The 27,356-nt window shown below is 40.1% G+C and overlaps 1 protein-coding gene across 6 annotated transcripts in view; it reads right to left on the bottom strand.

The window, feature by feature from the left end:
* Nucleotides 1-27,356, bottom strand: part of LOC127644396 (protein Shroom4-like) — a 75,819-nt gene that overhangs the window by 4,329 nt on the left and 44,134 nt on the right. For 5 of the 6 annotated variants that reach the window (XM_052127542.1, XM_052127575.1, XM_052127551.1 and 2 more), the window contains 6 exons: nt 11,473-11,631; nt 6,694-9,322; nt 4,224-4,285; nt 3,339-4,004; nt 2,611-3,246; nt 1,600-1,738 (listed from right to left, as the gene is read on the bottom strand). In XM_052127542.1, coding sequence (XP_051983502.1) covers nt 1,600-1,738; nt 2,611-3,246; nt 3,339-4,004; nt 4,224-4,285; nt 6,694-9,322; nt 11,473-11,631 — 4,291 coding nt within the window. Of the gene's footprint in view, nt 1-1,599; nt 1,739-2,610; nt 3,247-3,338; nt 4,005-4,223; nt 4,286-6,693; nt 9,323-11,472; nt 11,632-17,635; nt 18,022-27,356 lie in introns of those variants that run through there. The other variant, XM_052127566.1, reaches the window with a different exon arrangement.

The raw sequence follows: 27,356 nt of genomic DNA, 5'->3' as shown, positions 1-27,356 counted from the left end.
TCTTGAGTCTATGTTATCAAAGGACAGTAGAGATCCCTCCTCAAACCAAGAGCATGCCATAAGTTAAAACCAGGGTCTGTGGTACTTGGCAGTAACTCCGGATTATTCAAAATCTGCAAAAGAGGTGAGGTTGTGTCTATCCTGACAGTAAAACAGGAATCATTTGCACAATAAGCGGGGCAGGACATTCATTTTTATCAAAGCAACCCTCCCAGCCAGTACAGAGGGAGAGCCATCCACCTGTTAAAATAATCACTGATTTTTTCAAGAACTGGTGCAAAATTATCTTGTAAATAATGCCTGAAATTAGGGGTCATATTAATACCCAGATAGACAAAGCCATCCTAAGAGCATTTAAAAGGCAAGGAGGAAGGTTGAATTGTGTGCTTCTTATTCCTATAAATAAGGCAACTGATTTAGAAAAATGTATCTTGTCCCCAGAAAATTGTCCAAATTCCTGAATGAGGTTTACAACCCTTTGCACAGACACCTCGGGGTATGAGAGAGAGAGCAGCATGTCATCCGCATATAAGGAGATTTTGTGCTTCTCATCTCCCAGAGACACCCCTGAGCATCCTCTTTTATCATCTGAGCAAGTGGCTCTATTGCTATTGTCAAAAGCAATGGAGAGAGGGGGCAGCCCTGTCTGGAACCCCGAAAGGAAAATTGTTGGATCTGTGACCATTGGTAATGACCGCTGCAAGAGGATCCGTATAGAGCATTCGCACCCACTTAATGAAGTATTCCCCAAGGCCGAATTTTTCTAAGGTATAAAATAAATAAGGCCACTCCAAGGAGCCATTTTAATATTTAAAAGCCACCTAACATTGTGTGTGTAAGAATTTATATTATTTATTTATTATTTATGATATAAGAGATTGCACTCCCTTATCGTCTACTGAAGTGACAAATTGTGAATCAGATATTGACTTTGTCAAGTGGGCTAGATATTTACTAGGTTTATTACCCCATTCGTACAATTTCTGCTTCTGTGTTCAGTCTCACTGTTAGCATCCCCTGAATTCTGCTCAGGCTCTTCAGCCGATGCATCCACGGTTGAATCATTTTCCCCGTTTTCTTAGCAGGACTTGGCATCTTCAGCAGATATTGAGACCAAAAAGTCTCTAGCAACATACTCCAAAAGATTTATACCAAAATCAATATCTTGTGTCCTTCATTTAACGAGTATGAGAGGAAAAACGAGCTTCTGAAAACTGCTGTTAATTCTGAGTCGCCATCTTGCGCGCTCCTCACATTATATTTTTAATGCACTGATGGACTGATTTAGGTTTGGGTTTTGGCTTGGGGGGTACAGTTTTATAAAATATGCATTCCTCTTCAGTGTATAACAGTGTACAGCTTAAAACAAAACCCTCCACAACTTGCTTTTAGTGCCCCCCCGTGGACATTTTACCAGGTAATGGAGATCTCACGTGCCCATACACCAAACAACTCATACCATTTTGGAAAACAGAGGCAGTGTTTCAAATTTCAGTAAGCACAGACCAATTTTATCTAAAGAAAAGTCAACATAGTGTTTCAGATTTCACTGTGAGATAAGTCATTAGAGATACATTTTGTCTATCAATAAATATTCACCTTATAATTAAGTTCTTCCTCCTCCACTTTCCTCTCTGAGATCTCTCTGATCTTGGCGAGAAGTTGGGAGTCATCAGTTGACGTGTCATAGCAGGTTGACCATGAGACTTGAGCTGTGGATGCTGCCTGTTTAGAGGGCCTATGAAGAGGACATGGACATTTCTTAAGTTATATATTGGAGTTAAAGGTAGAGGTACTGTTATTGAGTTTTGCACTCATATGGTAATTTGTTGTTCAGAACAATACAGCTAAAAATTAGAGCATGCCATTACAACAAAAACTAAAATGTGAGGGGTGCCTGCCCTTCCAAAACTCACCACCATAGACCTTATTACACAAACAAAAAACTCCAGACAACACGAGTTGTTGAAAATCAGATGGGATCTGGTGCGTGCCAGTGAAGAGATGGAAAGTCTATCCCTCACAGCCTCATCTTTTTCAAAGATGGCACTACTTAGGGATGGGACGATATGGTTATCTCACGATTTGGTTTGATGTACGATATGAGGTTCACAATTTGATTAGATACGATAACTCTTAAGTGACAAAATATGGCAGAAAATTGTTTATTTTTAAAAAAATGCTTGCACAAAATGCACATTATAAATTCTCATCAAAATAAAGTTCTTTAATACATAATAGTAGAACAAACAATAGAACTGAACAGAACCTGTCTCGAAAAAGTATGTGAAATGTTTATTTTTTTATTATTATTTCTTGAAATTGTATGTATAATAATGATATGAGCACATGATCACATGGTCAGAAAACGGTTTCAAAGTTCGAAATATCATGTTTTGCTGCGATATGGTTCGTAATACATTGAAATTCCATATACTGTCCCATCCCTAGCGCTACTGTGTATGAGGTCTGTGATGCCAGGACATTTGCTATGTGATGTTCTGAGTTTTTTCAAGCAAATAGCTATGCAGTTGCTTAGGTGTTCTGTGTGTTTGCTTATTGGCCCAATTCAGAAGCGCAAATAAAAGACAGATAAAAAGACTGCTGTACCTTTCGAGATTGTCTCCGCTAATGGGGTAGCCCCCTCTCCAGCTCTCCCCAGCCATCTCAGTCTCTGCACATTGGGGAAATAACTCTCCCATCAGCTCCTTCCTAGTTATACCATAATCCTCATCTAGAATGAAGTCCACCAGTGAACCCCTCTGCCCTCTTATAACTCTTGCAGAAGGAGCCTCTTCCTCAGGCATGTTGTCAATGTCTGTTTCCAGCACCATAATTGGTCTTGCAAAACCCTGCATCTCCATTCTGTCCTCTGCTTCCCTCGCCTCTACCTCTCCTGCTCGCTCGTTCTCACAGATCTCATCAATGTCTGTCTCCAGGGGCATGTTTCCATCTTCACTACTGCCTGGATTGTGAGAGGAAATAATCAGGTTTTTATGGGATGTGCCAGGGAAGCCTGCTTGCTGGGGCTGCAAGTGGTAGTAGTTCATGGAGAAGTAGGATTCAGGACACACAAGCCCAGCTAATGAGCGGTTCTCTGGGACATCCGCAGACTTAGAAGTGCTCTGTACAACAGAGTGGTGAGTACTGGACTTATCCCACTCAACTCTGTGCTCATGAAAGATGGCCTTTACAGTTGTGGCTTTAGGCTCATATTCTGACACTGTGGCATTATGGACAGGTACTCTGAAATTGGACAGACATGAAAGTAGAAAATATGTCAATGCACAAAATACATTCTTAAAATATGTAATGTGGGCTGAAATAACAAGTTTTACCTCATGCATGGTTCAGGCCGCGGCAAAGGTTGATCAAACTCTCTTCTCGTGCCATAATTCTGAGGGGCTATGTCCCTCTCTCTTGGAGCCAGGGCTACAGGTTTAAAAGCCCGGCACATGAAGGCAGGGCTGGGAGAAGCTGCTGAGTAGTCCTGGCAGCAGCAGTGATGGCTCTCTGGGACCTCCTTCGGAGGAAGACTATATGAGCGCTGACGCGTCATTTCAGGCACACTGAGGGGGTGGGACATACACTGCTGTGGCCTAGGTGGAGAGGAAGAGGGCAAGGAAAATATTGGAGGAGAGGAGAAGAGGTTGTGGTGGGATGCCCGCCTCTTGTGGAACTGCTCCCATTTTGGGGGTGGTGGACGAGGAGGCCCTTTTTTCTTCTTTACCTCACCTACACATAGTCCATTCTTATCCAGCTCACTGAGAGTGGATGCACGCATTCTGCTCATGTTGCTATTAGAAATGTGATTATGATGATCCTGTGTCTCCACGTGAATGTCATTCTCTGACATGGCACAGTTTCTAAGGGGTGAGAAATCCCTTAGTCCTGGATATTCCTCAGTGCTGCCACCTGCAGAACTGTTGCTGTATTGAGCCCCAAAGCCAGGAACACCAGCACCCTCTCCTTTTCTGGAGTCTCTCCTAGACCTAGAATAGTCCCTGTGGGATAGCAAACTCTTAGCTCCAATATTAGCTCTGTATTTGTTGTGACATTATTATGGGCTTTTTATTGTAAGAAATGATTTTCTTTTTAAAATAATTTCTAATTGTCCATAAACAATAATTTTGAAATGGTGTTGAAACTATAATAAAGGGTACATCTGTTTAAAACCAATGAAAAAAAATAAAAAGAACAGTAGTTAAAAAAAGAATCCTTACCTCTCCGCCAGGCTGAACTTCCTATTTATCTTTGTTTGTTCCCGCTCCTGTGCAGGATTGGCCTGTAAGATAAAATTTCCAAGTCGTTTGATAAGAATGGCTTTATTTTTTCAGCATTTAATTATTTGATGTGAAGCAGATGCTTTTAATCAAAAGCACATTACATTATTCTCATTGGAAAGACTATAGCAATTGAAGGAACATGAGGTTAAGTAAGAATGGTGTGTTGCATTGACATGCAAGTAACATTTTATGTCACTGACTGGCCCTCTTTGGTCCTTCACCTGTCCATTAAATTTTACATTAGTATATAATTTTATTCTGGGATTTAAAACAAATTTAAACCTACCATCTTGGTGATAGCCTAGATGTTTAAATGGTAACCTAACATGACCCTGTTTGAATAAAATAGTCCCTTTAAGCACATCAATAAGAAAAAAGTATCAATACTGTACAAAAATCATATATGTTGTCTTGGGAGAAAAGCCTGTTTATAATTTATTATATCATTCTGGTCAACCCTTAGCCATTTGGGACTCTGAGGAAGCTAATATACAATACATCCTGCATGACTGATCATATTAAAAAAGGGACTTGACTTATCTAAAGATTGAAAACTACTGCCTCATTTATTTCTACATACTGTACATGTATTGTATACAGTATATGGCACTTTACCAAAGCATCTTAAAATAACAGCATCAGTAGAGAATAAAGTTCTTACTCTCATATCTCATCCTTATTCAATTCCAAGAGTGCACATATCAGTCAACCATCAGATCCTACTCTCCACCCTCTCTAAACTGGGCATCACTGGAACTGTGCTTGACTGGTTCAACTCTTATCTCTCAGACAGGTCCTTTGAGGTAGCCTGGAGAGGGGAGGTATCCAAGCCACACCAGTTACTTACTGGGGTACCTCAGTGATCAGTGCTTGGGCCACTTCTCTTCTCCATATACACAACTTCACTGGGACCCATCATCCAGTCACATGGTTTCTCTTACCACTGCTACGCTGATGACACGCAACTCTACTTGTCTTTCCAGCCCAACGACACCACAGTGACCGCTCGAATCGCTGCCTGTCTGGCAGACATCTCGGCCTGGATGAAGGAACACCACCTTCAACTCAACCCAGCCAAGACCGAACTCCTTGTCTTTCCAGCCAACCCTGCTGTTGAACACAACATCACCGTGCAGCTGGGTCCAACTACAGTTTCACCTTCCAAAAAGGTCAGAAATCTAGGGGTAACCATTGATGATGAGCTAAATTTCACAGACCACATTTCAAAGACTGCAAGATCATGTAGATTTACACTCTACAATGTCAGGAAGATAAGACCCTTCCTCTCTGCACATGCCACACAACTGCTCGTTCAGTCCCTTGTCATAACTAGACTGGACTACTGTAACGCTCTCATTGCAGGCCTTCCTGCATGTGCTATTAGACCTCTCCAAATGATCCAGAATGCAGCAGCACGTCTGGTCTTTAATGAACCTAAGAGAGCACATGTTACACCACTTTTTGTCTCTCTCCACTGGCTGCTGGTTCATGCACGTATTAAATTCAAGGCCCTGATGCTGGCATACAAAACAGTCACTAGGTCTGCTCCAGCATACCTAAAAACAATTATGCAGAGCTACGTTCCCACCAGAAGCCTGTGGTCGGCTAAGGATCATCGCCTTGTCGTACCAAAACAAAGAGGCACCAAAACACTTTCCCGGACTTTCAGTTTCATCATACCACGGTGGTGGAATGACCTTCCCAACTCAATCCGGGAAGCTAACTCACTCTCTATCTTCAAAAAACGGCTAAAAATGTTTTTTTCCAAAAGCACTTAACCGGTCACAAAAAAAACAAAATTTATTTACATTTCTTGTTGCACTTAAATCTGTTTTGAATACTATTCTGATGATAGTGAAACTTTGTAATATGGCACTTTTTTTACCACGGTCTCCCTAAGATGATTCGCTGATGTTTTTCCTCTTTTGTAAGTCGCTTTGGATAAAAGCGTCTGCCAAATGAATAAATGTAAATGTACATATAAATCAGTGGACAAAGAAGAGATACAGAATATTAAAAATATATTAGATATACAACAGAGTATAATTTGGCTCCAGGCATTCAGAATGAAGGCTTAGTATCAGCACCAGAATTCCATCGAATCTCCATCAGACTGCATTAAATTCAAAACCATTTTGTTTAAATCAAAAGAGGTTCAATGGCTTCACAACATGTATTTGGAAGGACTCAACATAGCAAAAAAAAAATAAAGAGAAAATGCAAGAGAAATCTTCTTACCCTGCTATGTGGCTAACATCTGTTATTTTCTCCAAGAATAATTTCAGGCAACATCCCTGAGTTTGATTATATGAATGCCATGCTTAATCTGATAACTATCTTCAAATCTTCAATAACTGAAGCTGCCTAATGTTTTGGAAAATGTACAACGCTTATTTCCCAGTCTTACCTCTGTTGGGGTATAACTCCTGGCATTGTACGGTGGAATTACGTGGTAGCCATCATACTGGTTGTGCTGGCCAGTCACTGCGTGGAATGCTGAGCAAGGCTTTTGGACATTGATGGCAGTGTTGCTACAGTAATGCTCAGAGGACTGGAGAGAGGAAGGAACCTGATGACTGGGAGGCTGCTTCAGATAGGCATCATGAGACAAAGAGTGAGGAACCGTGTTACTGCTAATATTGTGTTCTGAGAGAATGGTTTCTCTCACTGAATCCCATTGTTTTTCTCTCTTTAGCAGTCTCTGTCTCTCCTCCCAATCTTTTACCCTTTGTTGCTCTTTTTGTTTCTCCTCCTTTAATCTTTCCTGCTCCCTCTCTTGTTCCTTCTCCCATTCTTTCTGCCTCTCTTGTTCTTGAAGTCTCTCTAGCTCTTTAATTCTCTCTTGCTCCATTTCTCTCTCATGTTCTTTCTCCTGCTCTCTCTCTATCAGTCTTTCCCTCACTTTTTCTTGGTCATGTTGGGTACTCATAAAATGTCCCATAGTGTCCAGTGAGTTGACATAGAGCCCATCTTGCACCACACCCTGATAAGAGAACCTTCTCCGGCCTAGGTTGGTGGCTGACTCAAGTGGTTCAAGAGAGGATGGTTTGTTTTGTCTAATCTGTTTGTCTGGTCTCTGATTTCTGCTTGTCAGGTTTGATAAATTTGTTACAGACTGACTCAACTTCCTGCTAGTTTCCTCAAAAAACCTCCTGCGGTCTGCAAAGGGAGGGATGTCGCACTCGTCTGATCGACCTAACCGACCACCAGAGGAACTTGTTCTCCCTCTCATCGTCCCCATTTGTCCAAGCCATATTGGTCCTGTTGACTCATTTTTCTTACTCTCAGTGGGCTCTGTTTCTAGTTTAAGCTTGTGTTCTGGTGTCCAGCACCATCGGCATGGTTTGCCTGCAGATAATGTCTCTTCCACAACATGTACACACACTGGTCTGTTATGCTGAGTAGGCTGAGAGATCTGGGGCTGGGTTTGAGAAGTCTGGCAGCCCATCATCCTGGTTCTGGAATGTTCTTCAGCTTGTGTGATATCATGTGCTGGAACTTGAGGTGCCTTTTTAGAGGCAGTTGGAGGGTTAGTAAGAGGACTTGTGGGGATTTGGGCTCTGTGTTGATGGTTGTCTGGGGGGGAAACTGGCTCCATGTTAAGATCTCCAACCTGTTCCTCCTCCACTGTTTCCTCACCACAGGGCAGACCACTTGGGCATTTACTCTTCTGAAGCTGGGCCTTCTTCCTTTGGATCTCATTTCGTAGGTTGGTGGCAAAGCGCTCGCTTCTACGACGTGACTTAGAGCTGCGGAATTGCCGCTTATGTGACTGCTTTGTGACATCATCCACATTAATTTCTCCTGCATTCTCACTGATATTAGAGTCCAAACAATTATTAGCACTTACAGGCCCAAAGTTCTGCTCAAGTGTCTGAGAGTTGGTGATGGATTCATGCTCAGGGATCCCCAATGGGTTTCCAAGCTCATTGACAGACTGCCCCCACAGATTTTGTCCAGATACAAGTTTTTCTTCCTCTAACCCAGAACCCTCAAGTTCTGAAGTTGACAGTGAACTAGGCGTGGAACATCTGCTTGCTCCCCATTTACCCTGGACCATTTCTGGGCTGGCCTCACGCATATAGAGCGGAGACTGTGACCTCTGGCAAGTGGGAGATGCAGAGAGATCACTTTTGTCACTGGAAAAATCCATCATATGCAGCTTAGAAGCTAGAAGTTTCTCTGGGGCGCTGTGCCGGTGCATTGCTGATTGGAGATTACATTCAGGTTGTTGCTGGGTACCAAAGTGCTCATCCCTATTCTTTTCTAAAAAGGAACTCAGAGGTGGTGGAGACCGCTCTACAGATTTTGAATGGTTCTCTAATTGTTTATTCTCACCTTCTCTTGCCTTGATCTCTCTACTTGATTCTCTCTGAAGGTTAAGGGTATAATAAGGCTCCATATTGTTCCCTTTAAGTTCTTGCTCATTGTCTTGCATTCCATTCAGATAGAAATTGCCAGTCAACACTTCCTGGATTGGAGGTTGATCTTCAACTATGCAGTTGGTTAGACTTGGAATACCTACCGGAGCAGACACACAGCGTTTATCTGTGATTACTGGTTGGCCTCTAGTAGCCCTGAAACTGTCCTTCCTCATGGGTGGCTGTGGTGGTACACACTGCTCCTCCTCACAACTGTAGGAAGATGGATGAACTTTAGCCTTGGGTATGTGAGACAGCAACTTTGATTTAAAGCTTTCAGACTCTTCCTGCAGCCCTCCATGGCCACTTGGGACAGAATGTTGACCTCCTTCTGGATACCTGCAAGAAGAACCCAATCCCTGGAGGAGGTTGTCAGTGGAGTTGGTTTCTTCAGGCTTCATGGAGACAGTATAATCTGATGTGTTCGAGCTGGCAGAAAAGGAGCTGTAGGCAGAGTCACGCTTGTTGTTGAAGATGACAGGATCAATGGGAGAGAGCTGACTGTCATAGTAACTCTGGTTGGGAGGATACTCCAGACTCTCCATACTCCCTATTGAGCTGCTGCGGTCTATGCTGTAGTGCCTGGAGATATGGCCCCACTGCATGGACAGCTCACTGCACAGTCAAACAAAGAAACAGAAGTGAGCAACAAGTAGCTAATTTGACACAATTTCCATTAGGATTTAGAACATTCTCTAAACACAGCATATTATCAAAGACCAAGAAGTGGTATTTTATGGAAGTAGACCAAATTAATGAAAAGTACACGTCCATAAAAATGACACTATGTATTACACTAATATTACACTAAGTGCATCTGGATAGTAACATCCCATCATTTATTGAGCAGAGGCTTCCTGACAGCCAATAAAGTTTCTGTCTCCACACTTGTTAAAGAGGAAAAGAGCAAAGATAAATTAAATTAGGTTTTCATGTGGGAAATCATTATTCCTTGTCTAGTCACAATAATGATATATACCCTGATTTACTTAAATTTTTCAAAAAAATCTATAAAAATTGGTTTATATATTAAATAACCATATTGTAATGCCTATTTTTGAAAAATCCAGTCATTGAATTAAATACTTTATAAATGAAAATGACTTCCTCTTATATAATTTTCTCTTTATTTGGAACTTGATGAAGATCGTCAAGAGTACAAAAAAAATTGGTGGTATTCAAATAGTGGTAATCAACAATGCTAAATTACACATTTCAGTCTGATGTTGTTGACTAGTAGTATTGTTATAAAATACTTCATTAGGCTCATTAGTCATCTCTGTAGACAATATTTGAAAATCTGAAAGTCTGTTTGTTTCCTAATATTTAACATAAATTGAACTGAATTTTATTAAGGGTGATGAAGTGTAGTTTAAATAATATGCATAATTGTTGGAACGCAGGAGATATTGTTTTAGCTGTTTTCCTAATCAGTGTTGGTTAGAATGCCAGGCTCTCTCACCGTTTTAGATGTTTGACAGTCTTCCTCCATAAAAACAAAAAATTCAAATGGATCACACAGGTTTAAAAGTTTGTGCCACGATAGAGAGAAACCGGGTTGAGTTGCGCAAGTGTCTGTGGAGCCCAATCTGGAAGCCTGCTTCAGAGATAGTGCTTCAGGAAATCACGTGAAACACAGCTGGGTGTGTCAGATGAGAAGCACATTCAGAAAGTGAGATTGATGTCATTGAATTTATAAGAACCTGAAAAAAATCATGTTTCTTCAATACTCTCAGTCTTAACTCAAGCCGAGTTACATGAATGGAATGAAGTGCACATTTATTGCACGTGGTGGCAGTTTTGCATAACAGCGATAAAGAAGATAATCCAAAATGTATACCGGTTGCCAAATTTCTACTGGTTCATCATATCTACCGGTATATAGCCAACTTCTTATTCACACAGATGCATTTGACAGAAATTTAACTATAACCACACAGGTCTGTATTGACCATTAAAGTGGCTAGTTAGTGTGTATGGTTAAAATGCTGTGACTGTAAATGACTGAAATACCAGCCTAAAAACACTGAAGCAACAAAATGTCTATCAATGCAAGATGACATTGACTTTAAAAGCGCATTTAAAGCATTGTAACAGCCCATAAAAAAGGACCACAAAAATGGTCAATTAATAATTAAAAAAAGAGATAAGAGCCTTAATCCGGTTTCCATCGAAGATTCACGTTTTTTCAAAGTGCAATTGATAAAAGACCAAGCAAAATGAAAATAACACTGTAAATCTAAAACTGTTTGCAAACAACTTAATTACCTCAATTTAATTAATTAATCAAAACCAGTGTTTTAATCAGGCCTCACAGTATCAGCAGTAAGATGTCGATGAACAAATCACAAATATCAAACATTGGAAGTTCAAGTTTAAAGTTAAAGATTAGTCTCTTAAATCAATGTTTTGTTTTAGACAAAAGGCTTTTTTGTGTTTTGGTCACTTTACTGGTGATCTGTGAAGAATGTCTGAATCATTGAATCATTGGTCTGAAAATAGTGGTGGCATCCGGCATATGTTGACACAAGATGTGAGATCACTAGCTTCCTGCTGATTGTTTTCCCTGTGAAATTAGCTTGAAGGAAAATTCCCTAGTTCAACAATGAGTTCTACAGTGTTGCTCTACCTCACTTGTACACACACAGATCTGTTCAAGCGACTAATATTGCAATATGAAGGTTTAATGAGGTCTAAAGTGCTTCAAAGTAGAATAAGGTATGTTTACTAATATATTTAATCTGTGTAATGGGTAATGTACCCACCTGTTGTCACCCCCAGAGTTCCAAGGTACACTGAAAGGTGTGAAGTGGAGCTGCATAGCCGGGGGCCCATCTGAGGCGTCAGCAGTGCCCGTAGTGCAGGGAGCCTCTGACAGCTTCGCCAGGTGCCAAGAGTGAGGACGGATCAGTGGCACACTGCGTCTGCTCAAGAACAGAAACAGAAACAAAGTCAGAGAGAAGGATGAGCTGAACAGTGTGGGATGTGTAACATCACCAAAACATTCACAAGCACCCATTACTGACAATAAGAAACCTCAATCTGGAAACCACAGCATTCAGAAGAGAGAAGAAGACACTATACTCCCAAAGCAGTGTCAGTCTAGATAAACAAAGAAACAAATAAAAAAGGAAAACTCTGTTTGATTTTGCCATCTGGAATTCTTTTATTTCTTCCATTTGGTGCTTTACTAAAATGGGGATCAAGCTTTTTTCAGAGAAATCTTCAGCAAAAACTGTGAATTAATTTCTAATCTAACTGCACTAATAGGACAAGGCCCAGTGTGGAGGCGAGGGCAATGTCGAGCGTTCGTCTGGAAAGAGAGTAAGCGGTAAGTGTTCTCACTTGAGATGATTTGCTGGTAATTGCTTGTTTGTGTTCGCAGTGAGAGATGGGGTAAATAAAAGGGGCCAGTCCTCAGAGTGTGCAGAGAGAGCCCAGCTGTGAAGCTGTTTGTGAGCTGGCTGCACTCTAAGCGAACACGTTTTATTTTGTATAAAAAAAGAAATGACATTCCTGAGTTGGAATCACCGTCTCCCGCTCCTAATTTCATTGAACCCGTTACACCCAGATTCCATGTCCAGCCCATCATTTACATTGCCAGGAGAGCAGTATTCCTGAACATTCTGGATTGCAAAAAGGTTTCCAAGGGAACAATGGCTTTGAAATTTTTATTTCTCAATAATTAGTTCTGATAATACTTGTAGTGTTCCTAAGGGAAGCTGAAAAGAGTATTGTGAGAAATTTCAGAAAACGCAATATTTGGAATAACAAAGTTTTGATATGACACAGAGGACAAGAGGTTAATTAAATAAAAAGAACAATAATTAAAAAATTGAAAATAACCAGTGAGATTAACTGCCCCAGACTATGACGGACACTACACCTCCAAATCGATCCCGCTCCAGAGTACATGCCTCGGTGTAACCTTCATTCCTTCAACAATAAACACAAGTCCGACCATCACCCCCTGGTGAGACAAAACCGCAACTCATCAGTGAAGATCACTTTTTTTGGCAGTCCTGTCTGGTCCAGCGAAGGTGGGTTTGTGCCCATAGGCGACATTGTTGCCGGTGATGTCTGTTAAGGACCTGCCTTACAACAGGCCTACAAGCCCTCAGTCCAGCCACACTCAGCCTATTACAGACAGCCTGAGCACTGATGGAGGGATTATGCTTTCCTGGTGTTACTCGGGCAGTATCACACCTGTCACGCAAGTGTGATATTTGGATGTACCGATCCTGTGTAGGTGTTGTTACACGTGGTCTGCCACTGTAAGGAAGATCAGCTGTCCTTCCTGTCTCCCTGTAGTGCTGTCTTGGGCATCTCATTGCAATTTATTGCCCTGGCCAATGCATATGCATAAGGCACATTCACACAGATGAGCTGGGACCTGCATCTTACTTTTGAGTCATTAGAAAGGTCTTTTTAGTGTCCTAAGTTTTTATAACTGTGACCTTAATTTCCAACTGTATGTAAGTGTCTTAAGGACCGTTCCACAGGTATATGTTCATTAATTGTTTATGGTTCGTGGAACAAGCATGGAAAACATTGTTTAAACCCTTTACAATAAAGATCTGTAAAGTTATTTGGATGTATACAAAATTATCTTTAAAATACAGTGTCCTGAAAAAGGGACATTTCTTTTTTTGCTGCATTTATACATACAGTTGAAGTCAGAAGTTTACATACACCTTAGCCAAATACATTTAAACTCTGTTTTTCCATAATTCCTGACATTTAATCGTAAAAAACATTCCCCGTCTTAGGTCAGTTAGGATCACTATTTTATTTTAAGAATGTGAAATGTCAGAATAATAGTAGAGAGAATAATTTATTTCAGCTTGTATTACTTTCGTCACATTCCCAGTGGTTCAACTGCTTACATACACTTTGTTAGTATTTGGTAGTATTGCCTTTAAATTGTTTAACTTTGGTTCCACAAGCTTCTCACAAAAAGTTGCTGGAATTGTCAGGTTTGTAGGCCTCCTTGCTTGCACAAGTTTTTTTAAGTTTTGCCCACAAATTTGCAATCGGATTCTATCAGGGCTTTGTGATGGCCACTCCACAACCTTGACTTTGTTGTCCTTAAGTCACTTTGCCACAACTTTGGAGGAATGCTTGCGGTCATTGTCCCACTTGTGATGAGCTTTAACTTCCGGGCTGATGTCGTAATATTTTGCTTCAATATATCCACATGATTTTCCTTCCTCATGATGCCATCTATTTTGTGAAGTGCACCCAGTACCTCCAGCAGCAAAGCACCCCCACAACATGATGCTGCCACCCCCATGCTTAACCATTGGGATGGTGTTCTTCAGCTTGCAAGCCTCACCCTTTTTCCTCCAAACATATCGATGGTCATTATGGCCAAACAGTTACATTTTTGTTTCATTAGACCAGAGAACATTTCTCCATAAAGTAAGATCTTTGTCCTCATGTACACTTGCAAATTGTAGTCTAGAATTTCTATGGTGGTTTTGGAGCAATGGCTTCTTCCTTGCCGAGCAGCCTTTCATGTTATGTCAATATAGGACTCGTTTTACTGTGGATATAGATACTTGTCTACCCATTTCCTCAAGCATCTTCACAAGGTCCTTTGCTGCTGTTCTGGGATTTATTTGCACTTTTTTCACCAAACTACATTCATCTCTAGGAGACAGAATCATCTCCTTCCTGAGCGGTATGATGGCTGCGTGGTCCAGTGATGTTCATACTTGTGTACTATTGTTTGTACAGATGAACGTGGTAACTTCAAGCGTTTGGAAATTGCTCCCAAGGATGAACCAGACTTGTGGAGGTCCACAATTTTGTTTTCTGTGGTCTTGGATGATTTCTTTAGATTTTCCCATGATGTCAAGAGAAGAGGCACTGAGTTTGAAGGTAGGCCTTAAAATACATCCACAGGTACACCTCCAATTCAGTAAATATCCAATCAGAAGCTAATTGGCTAAAGGCGTGACATAATTTAATGGAATTTTCCAAGCTGCTTAAAGGCACAGTTAACTTAGTGTATGTAAACTTCTGACCCACTGGAATTGTGATATAGTCAATTAAAAGTTTAATGATTTGTCTGTAAATAATTGTTGGAATAATTACTTGTGTCATGCACAAAGTTTTATAATGGTTAAAAATATTTTTTTAATGACTTCAACCTAAGTGTATGTAAACTTCTAACGTAAACTCACATATACGATATATATATATATATATATATATATATATACACTCACCTAAAGGATTATTAGGAACACCTGTTAAATTTCTCATTAATGCAATTATCTAATCAACCAATCACATGGCAGTTGCTTCAATGCATTTAGGGGTGTGGTCCTGGTCAAGACAATCTCCTGAACTCCAAACTGAATGTCAGAATGGGAAAGAAAGGTGATTTAAGCAATTTTGAGCGTGGCATGGTTGTTGGTGCCAGACGGGCCGGTCTGAGTATTTCACAATCTGCTCAGTTACTGGGATTTTCACGCACAACCATTTCTAGGGTTTACAAAGAATGGTGTGAAAAGGGAAAAACATCCAGTATGCGGCAGTCCTGTGGGCGAAAATGCCTTGTTGATGCTAGAGGTCAGAGGAGAATGGGCCGACTGATTCAAGCTGATAGAAGAGCAACTTTGCCTGAAATAACCACTCGTTACAACCGAGGTATGCAGCAAAGCATTTGTGAAGCCACAACACGCACATCCTTGTGGCGGATGGGCTACAACAGCAGAAGACCCCACCGGGTACCACTCATCTCCACTACAAATAGGAAAAACAGGCTACAATTTGCAAGAGCTCACCAAAATTGGACAGTTGAAGACTGGAAAAATGTTGCCTGGTCTGATGAGTCTCGATTTCTGTTGAGACATTCAGATGGTAGAGTCAGAATTTGGCGTAAACAGAATGAGAACATGGATCCATCATGCCTTGTTACCACTGTGCAGGCTGGTGGTGGTGGTGTAATGGTGTGGGGGATGTTTTCTTGGCACACTTTAGGCCCCTTAGTGCCAATTGGGCATTGTTTATATGCCACGGCCTACCTGAGCATTGTTTCTGACCATGTCCATCACTTTATGGCCACCATGTACCCATCCTCTGATGGCTACTTCCAGCAGGATAATGCACCATGTCACAAAGCTCGAATCATTTCAAATTGGTTTCTTGAACATGACAATGAGTTCACTGTACTAAAATGGCCCCCACAGTCACCAGATCTCAACCCAATAGAGCATCTTTGGGATGTGGTGGAACGGGAGCTCGTGCCCTGGATGTGCATCCCACAAATCTCCATCAACTGCAAGATGCTATCCTATCAATATGGACCAACATTTCTAAAGAATGCTTTCAGCACCTTGTTGAATCAATGCCACGTAGAATTAAGGCAGTTCTGAAGGTGAAAGGGGGTCAAACACAGTATTAGTATGGTGTTCCTAATAATCCTTTAGGTGAGTGTATACACACACACACACACACACACACACACACACACACACACACATATACATCATATATATATATATATATATATATATATATATATATATATATATATTAAAAATATTCAGATAATTAAAATTCATTACATTCTTAATCATTGATAAGACAATGCAAAAAGCGCCTTTAGAATACAATGTATTGTTTACTACCATATTATTGATCATAAGACTATCATTGACACACAGTTCACAGCAATCCATTTCACAAGTGAATTTGTCAATCAGTTGGAGATTTATTATGAGGTCTTGTTTAAGGGCCTGTCAATTTACACCTGTGTCAGTCATTTGTTTTTATTTTTTTTTTTTTATTAATGCTTACAAAATTTTACATCTAGAGCCAATAGGTATATTAGAATAAACAAAAAACAAAAAGGAAAATAAATAAATAAACAGTTTAATAAAAATATCAAATTGTTTACATATTTCAATACAGCTTTCTTGCTACTCAAATTGGAAATTGTTCTTAGGTATTGCTGAACCTCTGAATTAAAACTAATGGTTTATAACCACCATACTTTTATTTATGAAAACTAAACTTTGCCAACAAAAGCAGAACATTTATCAAATAATATTCCTTATGAAGAGACATGTCATAGCTAAAAAAAAAAAACCCTGAATAAAACATTTTCAAAACAAAGTTGAAAGCTGGAAATAATATGATCTCTAACAATCTTGCAGAAATCAGAGCAAAAACAAGTCGAGTAAGAACAACTCGAAAATAAATGAAAAAATGTTTCCTCCTGCAGGAGGATATACAGAATATATCGACATCACAATTAAATATCTCTACAAGAAATTAATTAGTGAGGAAGTACTTATAAATAAGTTTGAAGGAAATTTCTTTGATTTTATTCGTGATTAATTTCAATCTCAATCCATCGTCAGACATGCTAGTGTAGTGTGGGCATTGCGATTAAATGCGTAAATTGTTTTAACGCATTATTTATTTTGAAAAATTAAATCACACTGAATTAACGCTCGTTAAATCGACAGCCCTAATATATATATATATACATACATACACACACACACACACACACACATACATATATATATATATATATATATATATATATATATATATATATATATATATATATATATATATATACATACTATACATACATACACACACACATGCAAACCCAGGAAATGCAAGACTTCTCAAGACAGCTAGCGGCTATTTATAAAGCCTCTATCTTTACTAAAATTCACAGCCACACACTAATAAATGCTTTCAACCTAACCCACAAACAACAAATGCAATCCTGAGCTTATGAGCATCTAAGGCTACATAAGTACAGCTAATTACTGTTCGTCTGTGTGAAATAAACCAAACAGATACAAAGATAACAAAGGATGAAGCTGTAGATGTCACTGAAGCATTCACTTCAAGTTTAGGTTTTTCACACACTTTGAATTTTTTAAAGATACTCACTTAACACATAATTTCACAGTGGGAGAAATATTCGGAGATCAATCCAATCAAAGCCTGTTGGCAGAAGGTCAGCCTGAGGTTCAAGGTGAAGTTCAGGTTTAAACCATCAACATTTCGCCCTCTGTAGAAGCCTTGATCCGCAGGATAACCCTGAGGTCTGAGTCTGCTCTAATTGGTCAGATTTATCAGGACCCTGACGGCTTCTGCTGTCATATGAGTGAAGGTTGGCGGTAGTTTAGCTGTAATGAGGCAGCCTGAGGCTCTGACCAGATTCCTGGTCCAGGAAAAAATTAACAGACAAACACTCCCCTCTCACTTCCCCTCTCAAACACCAGCTAATTTGCTCTCTTTCTCTCTTAATATTTCAAGCCACAACTGAAGACCAAACATTCAGTCCACTGAAAGGTGTATTCTCTCTCACTCATACACAACCTCCCACACACTCTCTCTTATGACATTAGGAGGAGAGGAAGCGGTGCTCAGACGGAGAGGAAACTATGTTTGGGGGAGATAAAGTGGCAAGCCACCACTAAAATAATACCTAGCATTCTCTCCTATTATTGTTTGAATGGGGGAAAATGTGAGGGCCGCTTCCTGTCTCCCTGGGAGAGCAGTCAATTTTGGCCAGCAGTGGCGAGTGAGTGAGCGAGGTGAAGAGAGAGAATAAATGTGAAATTGAAAATCTGGTGATTAAAGACAGGGATACAAAGAAGCGGAATCAGACAAAAATTTAAACTTTGCATTGCTGCAGTGGCATGTGGCCATAAATGTTTTCTCACTCTTTTCAACAGTGCAGAAAACACAGCAATAGCAAGCAAATCGAATGGTGTGTGTGCTCTGTCATTTTAACAACTGTCAGAGATGTGGGGGGGGGAATGAAGCTTAACTCATATCAGCTGTGCTTAATAAACAGCTTTCCCATTCTAATCAGGAGCACCAAGTAAAGTCACAATGGGGTCAGTCTGATTAACAGCCACAACAGTATAAAATAAATAAAAGAAAAACCCACAAAGTAATATGTAGGACAATGTAGAAGGGCTTACAACTTTCCCACAAAGCAACGCCACTTAAGAACCATTATTATTATAAAGAGTTTCAAGCAAGTTAGCATGTGTTAAATTTAGTTTAGGGTGAATCTTACGAAAACTGCATTATTGTCATGAAAATAATGCCATATTGCAATACATCTTTTGTGTGTGTGTGTGTGTGTGTGTGTGTATTTATTATAAATAATTTTAGGGTGAAATATGAACCGCACATTTGAGATTCATACTTATAACCTGTTCTAAATAGGAACAATGCAACATGCTTCCAGGGACAAGCAATTTGTCTGTCCACACTAATTGGACAGACAAATTGCATAGCATAACAACTAAATCATATTAGCCTGTGGTTCGATTTCACTGGCCTTACAAGGAGAGAGTCCAAAAGTCTGTGTGTGTGTGTCCATGTGGTAGACATGAGATTTTGCTAATTAAATTCCCTTGCTCTAACAAAAAGGTACCAAGGTACAATCATGTTTTTTGGACATGGTCAAATTGGAATACCATTGTTCTTTTTGTATAGCTACAATTTCAATACTGGAAATATCATATATCATGTACCACATCAAAACAGTGTTTTTTTTTACATATACCATTGTTTTGTGTTTTTTGGACATGTACCATGGAATCATGTTATTCTTTGTTTGTAGTACCTTGGAGTACCATGTAAATACCATGGAACATTTATATGGTAATCATTCATTAACATGGTAATTCTCAAAATACCATAGTATTACCATCAGATACCATGATTGTAGCATGGTACCGACAGAGTACGTTTGTGCAACGGTGTGGTCACATTTACCTTCACACAGCAAAATTACGTGGGCAAAATACAGTCATCCCAATGGGAATCTGTGCAATCATGTATTTTGCACGATACACTTCCGGTGGGGAAGAATTTCCCTGGCCGGATTTCATGTGGAGCTCAAGTTTGTTGAACTTCGTGAGGCGAATTTGCCCCATTGAACAATAGTAACTGTGTGGGCGTTGCTTCATACACAGCTACACTGAATATTTCCAATGGATCGTTCCGTAAGTGTTCCTTGGGCGAGAGCACATCCCACCATCAGACCAGCATGAGGGCTACATTTACTGTCTGGGCTGCGCCCATGCAGAGTCAGCTCTCATGGAGACAGCCTGCCCTCACTGCAAGGCATGAGTCTCAAGATGCTGCGCTCGCGAATCGCCCTTGTTCTGAGGGACGATTCAGCCTCAAGTGTCCTCCCACCCACCTCTCTGTGATACCCGAGGATTCACACGAGGAGGCATGGCAGGGCCATTATGCCCAACTACCCTCTGTGGAGGAGGCAGTAGCAGCACACCTCTGCCCAGCGAGTAACATGGCGTGGAAATCACAACCCATACATCCTTCCATCCCGTGTTGACAAACGTCTGCTCTGGCTGGAAAAGAATTCTGAGTGGCAGGACAAGCTGGATCAGTACTCCACGCAATGACGGTGCTCCAGGTATTTCAAGCAAAGCTCCACAAGCACATGGACGAGCAAGTTTTCGATCCAGAGACATTCTAGGAGCTCCGCACCGCTACAGACTTAGCGTTGCATGCCACGAAATTCACTGTGCAGGGCATCGGCATGGACAATGGACAACCTGGTAGTTCTGGATAGACATGTATGGCTGACCTCACAGAAATTAGTGATAATAATAATACCTTTTATATATAATGTGCTTTTCTTCCACTCAAAGCGCTAGAAGTTTGAATAAACACATAACATACAACAGCAACCACCATACCAACAAATTTAAAAAGACTAAACTCAAAATTACTAACATACAGCAGCAAACACACATTAAACTAATATTAATAAATATAAAAAGACTACCTTAAATGAGTATTAAGTAACTTCTTAAAACAATCCAAGGTTGGGGCGTTTCTAAAGGAAGAGCATTCCATAAGGCCTCTGAAAGAGAAAGCTCTTTCCCCCCATAGATTTAAGATTGCTGGTGGGCTGCTGAAGTGCAAATGAATTGGCAGAAGAGAATGGGATGGAGTGTATGGCGCAACAAGACTGCAAAGATACTCTGGTGCAATGAACTGCTTTATATGTTAAAATTAGAGTTTTTAAATCAATGTGAGCATGAATGGGAACCCAGTGCAAACTGCAAGAGCACAGGGGTAAAATGTAGACATCGTGAGGTATGTGCAAGAACACGAGCAGCAGAGTTTTCAATACACTGAATCCTATTTATGGTTTTTGCTGGTAGGCCAGAAAAGAAGACATTGCAGTAATCCAGCATAGAGGTGATAAAGGCATGGATAAGCCTTTCTGCATCAGCCATATAGAGGATGATAAAAGGCAGTTTTGGAAATATTTTTAATGTGTGAATAAAATGTCAACCGAGCATCAAAGATGACACCCAGGTTACACACTTGGGAGGACAGAAGCACAAGGCTGTTGTCAACCATCAATTTGATTTAGGTCAACTTTTTAGGTGATAAGGAAAAAGCCACTCTGTTAGATGCTACAGTGTCTCCAGCTGGCCTCTGTGAATAAGTTTGCTGAGCATTACGTCATGACTCTGCAGCAATCATAGGCTATGAAACACTTTATGCCAAAACCGAATACATCACAGCTGGTTCGCCTTCACTGTGTTTCGAGCCAGTGCCTGACTACAAGCCCCATATCTGCTGCCTCAGCGCCACCGGTGAGGCCACACAAGCCGTGGCCCGAACGGAAGTCAAGTCAAGTCAAGTCAATTTTATTTGTATAGCGCCTTTCACAACACACATCGTTTCAAAGCAGCTTTACAGAATATCAGCATTAACAGACGATAAAACTGTAATGTCTATAAAGTCGATTAATCATCATTGTGTAATTTAGACAAAATACGATTTTTAATAGTGTTTAAAAATAATTAAATGATAACTGTATTAATAACCCCAGTGAGCAAGCAGCCGTATCAGTGCACAACCCGCACTGATGGGAGAATCCCCTGCTGTCCCATTGCATGAATGTGTGGCAAGTCCTCACGGACGTGTCAGAGCTGGTGTTTACAACAATCATGCACAATCTGTGATCTGACCACACGATATGCCGGCGTTGCATGCACAGACTGCGACACGCACAACGGGATTTACAGCCATTAATTCCACATTCTGGAGAAGGTTGGTGGGCTTTGGCCCATTCTAGTTCTAAGACGCTTGAATCGCATGCTCGCGACACGCCCATTCATAATGTTAACTCAGAAACAGATCTTTTCGCACAACCGTCCTCAAGACTAATTTGTGTCAATAGATCTGAAGGACACGTCCTTTATATACCAATTGCACTGCAGATGTCCTTTTAGATTCGTGTTCGAGGGAACTGTGTATCAATTTAAAGACCTTCACTTCAGTCTGTCTCTGGCTCCCTGTACGTTCACGAAATGTATCAATGTGGTGCTCGCCCCATTGAAAATGAACAGTGTGTGTGATTTTAAATACCTCAGCGATTGGTTTTTGGCAGCCAATCAGAGTCACTTCTAAGCAAACACAGAGACTTACTGCTTTGCATATGGAAGATCTGGTCTAATGTCAGCTGGTGAAAAGCAAAATTTTCCCCAGCCAGTAAATCTCCTTTTTAGAAGTATATGCATGAGCACCTCACGAACGAGCTTGTACTGACCATTCTTCATTGTTTGTTTCAGTTAAAACTGAAAAAACATTACCACTGAAGTCATTTCATTTTTAGCCCTTTACCAACAAGGTGTTATGCTGGGTCAAGTTTTCAGAAAGAAAGTGCTGACCGCAAATGCATCCAACACAGTTGTGGCACAGTGTGTAATGGACGCCTGACTTTCAACACCTAGAAACTGGTGCAAAATATCCGTAACATGCCAACAACCTACAGTAACTTGCGGTCTTTCTAGTTTTGAGAGATTTTCATTCCGATATTGTGAATTACCACATTCTGATTTGTTCGGACAACACAACAGTAGTGGCGTATGAATGATGCCATGATATTATTTATTATAATATTATACTGAACTATTATTAAATTCAGGATAAGATAAATTAATATATTTCTGCCCCATTTACTTCACTCTAAACTGTTTTTTATTTTTATTTTGACACTGCATTCAGTTGTATTTATTTCACATTCACCAGGAGCTTTTATTATGAAATGGAATGTGCAACGTTTGTTTCACAGTTAAGAGTTTCGCACTTTGTGAACCACTGTCAAACTCTCCTTACTGTTCTGAATTTGTAGATTTGTATAATAACTTTATAGCGGTTACTAATGTTTGAAATTGCTTGAATGTTTGAACCTGCAATACTTCACAATGCTGGTGAACACAAGCCCAAGAACACACCACACCCAAACGTGCACACAGATCAGTGCATCGCCATTTCATTCTGACGCGCACACAGACCATGATTATCTGTCTTTAATCACAGATTTGGCAGTAAAATATATTGCATGTCACATATGATCATATCTCCATTTTGATGTTATTTTGATTAATTATACAGCCCTGAAGGATCATGAAATTAGTCTACTGATGCACTCTATGAAACTTAATGGTCAAATAAAAGGCTCACTAAAATCATTGCAATATTCACAATATTGCTGAATTTTACATTATAATCATGATGATTTTGCTGACATTGTGTGTATTCAATGTATTGCCGAGCCCTAATGGCTATACGGGCTTTTTAGAGCTTCAAGATTTTGGCACCCATTTACTTGCATTGTGAGGAGCTGAAATATTCTGCTAAAAATCTTAATTCGTGTTCTGCTGAAGAAAGAATGTTATACACATCTGTGATGGCAAATTCTGTATAATTAAGAGTAAATTCTAAGATAATTAAAATTTTTGGGTGAACAATTCCTTTAAGGGTAAGAAGGAGGACAATGAAGTTTAGTGTGGGTCTATATGTATTTGTGTGTATGTGGTGGGGATAAATACAAAGTCCCTAAATTAACCGATCTTAGGCCTCAAACACAACAAACCACACAAATATACACACAGACACACTCTCCCCCTTCAGTCCCTGCAATCAGCATCATTTGTTCTCTGGTCACCCTCTTCCCGAAAACAGCGAGGGAGACACACAGGCTGCATTCCATGTAATCACCAAGGCTTTTACCAGTATGGCTACAACTAAAAACCCAATCCAGGAAGGGAGCAGTCATGATCAGGGCTCTCCAGCACAATAGCGTGTTTGTTATTTTGGATTCTTTTTCACTCAGAATTACTTCTCTTTTTAAAGTATTTTTCTAGGGGGAAAGAACCTTTTAAAAAGGCTTCTTGGCCTAACAGCTCATCAACCACTGCGAACCCTTCCCACTTATTTTGGCCAGAAAAAGAAGAGCTGAGAGTGTCAGGTCATTACCCCGGTGGCCTTCTTTCATGCAAAAGAGCACAAAGTAAAAGAATAAAAGTCTGGGAAAACTGCTGACTCAATAACAAACCGGTCTGAACAAGAATTTCAACAACAGATGTTGAGACGGATGCAGAACAGTTCACAAGGCTTCATAGTCTGCAAGACCAAAAGGACCAACACCTCATGTCAACAGTCACTCTTCGTTTGACAGCTGCACACATGTCCATCTCACTGACAGCCTACATCATGCAAATCTTGTCTAGAGTATCGGGATATTTTTTTTATTTTTTTAACAGTCAACGCATTTACATTTCAATACGTTAAGCTAGATTTAAGTTGGACTAAAACAACTATTCATTTTAAAATGTAAATGCTTTAGCGTTTTTAGTGAACTAAAGACCTAATTAATGTGATTAAATGCTGGATGACGCCAAGCTACAATGTCGTTAATCATACCACAACTAGCCTTAAAGTTGTGCGTTTGTTCTGAAAAATAGAGGTGATGGGTTACGTGTATTTAGCACCTTCTCAGCTGACATCCTTCATTTAAATATATGATAGCGCATCATGTCATGTATTCATGGACAGAGAAATGAAGACTAGCTCGACTATGCAAAAACCTACATGTAGTTTGATTATAACTGTGCATGAAAACATGTTGAGTGTTGAGAGGGGGCAGAAAATTGTGCAGTGGTGCCTTCGTCTAATGATCCTGTTAATAAAAAAAGAAACCCTTCAAATATGTGCAGTCTGACCGTAATGCAATCCCAAAGAACGACCCCACATTGAGTGAGACGGTCTGGATTAATGACTCTAAATATTCCAAGAGAAAAAAATAATGCCTTCTCTCTCCATTACCATAGTAAAATGACCATGTACTCTCACATATGCACTGTTAATTACCCATACAACCAGACTTTCAGTGTGCATGTGTGATGATGGGTGTAATTTTGTTATTTGTGATTTTTCTATTGAAGACCAGCTTAATGTGCAGAGCAACTACAAGTAAACTTTTTGTAGGTTGATTTCGGCACATCCAGCAGGACACAGCAACACTGGCTTGACCAATGGTGTGAATTTTGGGCATGACCATCTGTTTGTACAACTAATGGAAGACGGGGAGTTTTCTGAAATCTGTTTGAAAATGGTCTACATTTTTCCCCACAGTGAAACCACAAACGTCGTGCAAATAGATTTGAAAAACATATAAACCACAACATATATTGTGGCTGGCACAAAGAAAGATGTGAAAAGAGGCTGTAAAGTTTAGAGTTTTGTTCCTAATATGTGGAAAGTCAAGAGGAGGGGATGGGTGGTCATGGGAATGTAAGGAATGTCCATTGTTTAGGCATTGAGTTTCCTTTGTTCTTTCTTGTTCCTTAGCACAGTGGGCAAGGTCTTGCCGTGAGATTGCTTTTTTTAAAAGCTTCCTGATGTTTCTTGGCCCAAGTTTGTGGACTCTGTTCTTCCTAACTTTCCCCCACAAACACCCCAACCACCCGCACCACTCTCTGTTAGCCTTGTCAGCTCGTAAACTCATAGAGTGAAGTGCAATTAGGGTTTCTCCCAAAAAGACCAGACAGCCTTTGATATATGGTCATTGAAATAGCTCTATACACTCTATTCCCCTCCTGAGAGCAGTGATGCTTACTGCTTTGAGACCAGCATTCGGCCAGTTGGCTTCTTACTGTTGATTACAGCCACAGGTTCTGGTAATGTGATTCGCACATGGCTAGTCTCATTTGTTAACTTCTCTTTTTCAATTTTATTTTCTATGGGAAGAGACATGGAAAATCAGTTATGTGTATAGGTAACATGTGTAATCTTTTTCTAGTTTAAAATACTTTTTGCTGCAGCTTAATGTGCAGACACGACTATAAAAGAGTCATTCAAGGGATGATTTCCAAAAGAGTTTAAACTCTCTGAATCTGTGGCACTTTCAACATTGCAACATTTGCTCAACAAATGGTATTGGCATTGAGTTTTTGGGCAGAACTACCTGTTTAGTTTTTAACCAATGGAAGACAGGTGGAGTGTTTGGGAACCCTGTTTAAAAGTAGTAATTGATTGTTCCAAAACCTAGTGATCTGCCTCCTGAAGCACCATTTGAAGGCATCATAGGTAATCACTGTTCCTCTCGTGTTACAGCTATTGAAAACAACTGCAAGTTGAGCCTTCAGTGCACTGCACATGAGGGTTGCACAAAGTTGCTGACCATGAAGAGTGTATATTTGTAGTAACATCTTATGTGGTCAGCGAGGCAGCTCACTCAATATCTTGGAACATACTCAATATCTTTATAATTCCATTTGACTTCACCAGTGTTACTTACATTACACACTGACTCTTTAACATTGAGATTGTTACATATGGATGATCTTTAGTGACCATTTTCCCTGGCAAATGGTGTAGAAACTTTTATACCAATTCCACTCTAGACATGGACATGACAAAGCAAGACAGCAACATATCCCTCATTCACGTGGCTTTCCTGTAAAGGCCTTCCCTTCCTTTAAGTCTTGGCACACGTTTGTGTGTGTGAGTATGTGTGCCTGCATCTGAATATTCCATAACTATACATTCACAGCCCATAAATGGCTGTACATTTCAGACTTGGCTTGAGTCAGAGACAAACTACGATTTCCAAAACCATTCTTCCGCCCCTGAAAATGTTTGTTTGCTATGAATAAACAGTTCTGTCCTATGGTTCCCAGCCCAGTTCCTAAAGCAGCTATTACAGTCAGCATGTGTAACAGGACGTGGGAGTAGAAACTAGGAGGAACCAGACATCCAGAACTTTCAGATTAGGCACACTGTTTACTAAGATGAGCACCACACCTTCAGGAATAGCACATCAAGTTCTAATAAAATGGTAAATGGTCTGCACTTATCTACGCTTTTCAAAAGCGATTTACATGGTAACCCATTTACGCACGCACACTCTGTATTTATGTGTTTGCAATTAAAGGTTTGCGTTCAATGAACAAATCCTGAACTCTGCATTCCAGACTTATCCTGAACAATAGTGTGTGTGTGTGTGTTTGTGTGTGTGGGGGCAGGTTTAAGTGGTTTACGAGGACTTTTTTTTCAGGTTACAAACTGGTAATTATTATAACGTTATTATGCTATAAATGTGGTTAATTAAGACATTTCTAGTGTCCCCATAATTCAAATCACTTAAAAACAAACTAAACTATGTTTTATTGAATATGTAAAAATGCAGACATTTTTTGTGAGGGTTAGGTCAGTTTAGAGTTTGGGGATAGAATCTATAGTTAGTATAGTATCAAAATCATTATGTCTATGGAGAGTCTACATAATGATAGCTGCACCAACATGTGTGTGTGTG

This window comes from Xyrauchen texanus, chromosome 1 (assembly GCF_025860055.1).
Source record: "Xyrauchen texanus isolate HMW12.3.18 chromosome 1, RBS_HiC_50CHRs, whole genome shotgun sequence".
Lineage (NCBI taxonomy): Eukaryota > Metazoa > Chordata > Actinopteri > Cypriniformes > Catostomidae > Xyrauchen > Xyrauchen texanus.
The sequence above is the reverse complement of the archived record's forward strand: the minus strand, read 5'-3'. Positions and strand labels throughout refer to the sequence as shown.